Below are 4,473 nucleotides of genomic sequence, written 5' to 3' on the forward strand. Positions count from 1 at the left end.
AACTTTTATGATAATAAGAAAATAACGGTCTGCGTGCAGTAAATGATGAAATGCAAATATATTTTAATGGGTGAAAGTAGATTCTAAGGTTGTGTGAGGACACCAGCTGATACTGTATCTGTGTTATCAGAGACGGCTATCAAAACCCTGCAGTCAATGTTAATAGGATGCCGATTGAGGTGAACAACTTTAAAGTTCAAGTTCAAATTAACACCACTGTTACATTTACACTGACACATGGGACTGTGTACAAGCTGTGTGCGAGCAAAACAGTTAGAGGAAACCTCACAGCTGTCACATTTGACGATGATGAAAATACAACCCCAAAACAGAAAAAGTTGGGACGTTGTGTAAAATGTGAATAAAAACAGAATGTCATAATCTGCAAATTTCTTAAACTCATATTTAGTTGCAAAAAGGACACAGACAACATATCAAATGTGGAAAATGACAAATGTGACTATTTCATGGAAAATATATTATGTTCATTTTGAATTTGATACCAGTAACATGTTTTAAAAAAAAGTTGGGACGGGGTAACAAAATGCTGGAAACGTTGTTTAATGATAAAGAAAACAAAAGGAGGAATGTTTTAAAACTAATTAGGGTAGCTGGCAACACGATTGGGTATGAAAAAGAGCATCCCAGAGAGGCAGGGTCTCTTAGAAGTGAAGATGTAGGGGTATTCACCACTCTGTGTAAACCTGTCTGCACAAATGATGGAACAATGTCATTTTAATGCTTCTTAACATGAAATTGTGAAGTATTTTGGGAGTTCATCATCTACAGGACATAATATTATTAAAACATTCAGAGAATCCAGAGAAATCTTTGTAAACAAGGGAAAGAGCTGAAAAACAAATTGGATGGCCGTGGTCTTTTCGACCGGTCTGCATCAACACCAGACCTGTTTCCTGACCTGTCATTGTATGGGCTCAGGAAAACCTTTGATAACCATTGTCTATGTGCATAGTTTGATACTGATTTAAAAACTGCAGCCGAAATTGTAACAGCTAAAATTGTATGACATGATACCAAAAATACCATCGTCTTATCTGGGCCTGAGCTTGTTTAAAATGGACTGAGGTAACATGGGAAAGGGTCCTGTGGTTAGACCAATCAAAATTTGACATTCTTTTTGGAAATCATGGACTCAGCTGGGCTAAAGAGGAGAGTGCCTATCCAAGTGTACCCAACCTATCCAACTTGTTTTAGTGCTCAGTACGAAACCCAATATCTATGAAGGTGTGTAGGAACATTAATGCCTACAGCATCTTTTTTTAATCTCATGTCATAAGTCTGTGGGTGCTATTCCAATCATTTAATTCAGTCTCTAGCACTTCAAGTGACTAATCTGTGTTTAGTTACATTTCGCTTCCTCCATAAATCTTATCCACACATAGATTCTCAAGTGTCATATATTTTTATTATGGTCACAAGGTCCAGTTTGGCTGTTACTCATAGATGCTTTTTCTCGACATCCATGCTCTCTTGTGACGGTAATTTGGTGGCCTTGCAGCTATGAGAGAAAATGAAATGACCAGGCTACCGCCTCTCCGCCCTCGTGGTACTGAGATGCGTGAAAACCTGTTGGCGGTTGTGGTAGTCCTTATATAACGCCCCTCTCTGTGCAGTTTGTGCGCGGGCCCTTTAAGACATCCGAGCGCCTCGCCAGTGAGAGACGTTGCTGCCGACAAGCGCTCCGCGGCATTAACGAACACGCAGCCTGCTAAGTGGACGTACGCAAATACCACTTTGACACATAGCCCAGATGGAACAGTAACGATGGAATACCACTTGGTTGTGTTTACTGTAATATTGCAGTTAACCTTCCAGACAGGTGGGCTTGTTATTTGCTTCTTGAATGTTCTTTGCTATTATTTGCTTAGTTTCTGAGTACAATTGCAAGACGTAGATGGAAAAGTTTTATGTTGATGCCTTACAGCTGACATCATCACCTAAGTGTCCACTTTGAAACAGCAACCAATTCACACTTCCTAACACAATATGATTTTTTATCTGGACGAAGTTAAATATATTGCAGTCTTATGTTTGACGTGAATTCGTTGCAAGGAGTTCATACATCTACGTGAGTGTATGCCTGTGCCATTACTGTATGAGCAGAGCCTGGGCACACGAGCCTACGCACTGGATGGGGTGTCTTGTCCACCTGTGGAGTCAACTCTTGATTACAATGAAACGCCACCGGTTGCTGTGGAGATCCGTGTCTCCTGATCTCAAGAAGGATAAATAGGCCTAGGCTACTGTTTAATTAATATAAAAAGCAAATTGTTGCATTGTGTGGTCTCATAGAATGTTTGAATGACTGAGTTGTGTCAACTACGCTTCATGATCCACTGTCTGACTGACAGTTTCCAAACGATACCGAATCCTGCAGAGGAAACTAAATAGGGACTGAAGCTGAAGCGTGGCGCGAATGGAACTACCCTGCATTTCTTTTAATAATTCATCACGCGCCGACCACACGTTGCATTCTGATATTTGACCACAAAGTAACGATCAATTTGTATAGGCATTAACCGTGATTTTATGTGGTGGATGTAGAAACACGCTCGCTCCTCATTACTTTAAACATCACTCAAAATGTACTGACTAGTTATTTAAAACTGCTATGAGTGATGTGTCTAAACCACAGGTGCTTCTTAACTATTGTGACTTGTCAAACGGAGCGTTATTTTACTCATCGTTTGATAGCCTACTGCTCTTACGGATGTTAATGTGGGTTATCCTGAAACGCAGACAACGGTCTAACAGTTTAACAGTCAGCGCATACATTACACAAATGAGCGCGAGTCACAACACCTGTTTTGCATGTGGTTTAAAAAAACACCTCACTGATATGTGCTACAGGATTCAGATAATAGACAGACATTTAGTCATGTACAATTTGGCTTTCTAAGAAATTTAGAGGTGAGTCCCAGATGTTTGAGACCTTTGCGTATTGTCTTGCTGGTAAACAAAACTCTCTCACTCTGTCCTGGCTCTCGCTTTCTCTCTGCTCCATCCATAGGCTACTTCATATTGCTATAGTAGTTAATTATTGCTGCTGTTGTGTGTGTGTGTGTGTGTGTGTGTGTGTGTGATTAGGCTAAGTGTCATGGATTGAACGTGCTGCTATATCTGCATCTGGCTGGAGTTTTAACTGCTGATAGGAGGCAATCTTCTATTCTCTCTCTCCCTCTCTCTCTCTCTCTCTGTCTCAATGGTAGTGTGTTCCAACACATGCTGCAGCTGCCAAACGCTACAGGCTTTATTCTGCATTGATGTAGTCTGCTGTACAATTCAAGGTAGACTGGAAGCTTTGCTTGCCTCTTAAAACCCCTTTATGTGCCTTTTTTGCTGAGGTGAATAACCTCCCTGTTTTACTTTCTTGTTCAGCAGTTCTCAGGAGAATGGCAACATATTTGTTATCCTCTCTAAAACCATTTTCTCTGCTTTGAGGGAAATGTGTTAAAGGAATCCTGTTCTCTTGGATATCTCATTGTGATGGTGCTACTTCTGACACCTTTAAAATACTTCTTATTTACTCTCTTAATCTGATTTAATGGTGTTGATGTTTTATGTTTTTTGTTTTCTTAAGAACTTTTGGAGGTTTGGAAGTCAAGGAGAGTCTGTGTGTGTGTGTGTGTGTGTTTCCTATGCCTGAAGTCATTACCTGTGTGAAACATGAACATAGCTGGATTGTAAACAACTTCAATTGCACTTGATGAACTGTTAAGGGTGTGTTTAGTGCTAGCTTCTTGTAAGTAGTATATGCACACAAATGCTCTGTTAAGCAACCTATAAGCGCTGATGTGCCCTTAAAGCAAAGAATAGTGCTGAGCATTTTAGTTGCATCAAATTGCTGATGATGATTGATGGTGATGAAGATGAAGTACCAGATGATTGTACATGTTTGTTGCCAGGTGCATGTAAGTGTGTGCATCAGTGTATGTGTGACACAGGTTATGATGACAGGATTTATTTTTTAACCTGGAGCCAAAGATCAGTCATCTCAGGCAGAATTTGATGTAATGATTAGACAACTCAGATCATCATGGTGACCCAACTGCTGACAAATTGACCCAACTGCATAAATAGTCGAGCCAGCCTGTCTGAGAGTTTTTGGTGTCTTGGTACACCATAGTGCACACGTGTTTCATTTGATAGAGTCTTGTCTGTAACTGAAAAGGTTGTGTTGATGAGACTGTTGTATTGCAGTAAAGCATTTATAAGCGGTGCATTAACAAGCAAGATGGGAAGCTGCACGATCCACATTAGTAAATTATAATTCGAATACAGATAGAGAATGTATTAGAAAGCTTAAATTGATTTTGATAGCTCTAGCTCAAGGCTATGTTGAGTTGCTACAGATTATACTAGGCTTGTGTGTCTCTTACCACACTATGGCCTTTGTTAAATTACTGTAAGATCAAGTGTATTCCTCCTAAGGATGTTAGAGAGTAATTGTGT

At 40.0% G+C, this 4,473-nt stretch overlaps 1 protein-coding gene across 3 annotated transcripts in view; it reads left to right on the forward strand.

Moving 5' to 3' along the window:
- Positions 1 to 1,703: 1,703 nt before the first annotated feature.
- Positions 1,704 to 4,473, forward strand: part of kita (KIT proto-oncogene, receptor tyrosine kinase a) — a 40,780-nt gene continuing 38,010 nt past the window's right edge. For all 3 annotated transcript variants that reach the window (XM_042056963.1, XM_042056964.1, XM_042056965.1), the window contains exon 1: positions 1,704 to 1,840. In XM_042056963.1, coding sequence (XP_041912897.1) covers positions 1,786 to 1,840 — 55 coding nt within the window. In that variant the 5' untranslated portion in view covers positions 1,704 to 1,785. The remainder of the gene's footprint in view (positions 1,841 to 4,473) is intronic.

This window comes from Alosa sapidissima, chromosome 12 (genome assembly GCF_018492685.1).
Source record: "Alosa sapidissima isolate fAloSap1 chromosome 12, fAloSap1.pri, whole genome shotgun sequence".
Taxonomy (NCBI): Eukaryota; Metazoa; Chordata; class Actinopteri; order Clupeiformes; family Clupeidae; genus Alosa; species Alosa sapidissima.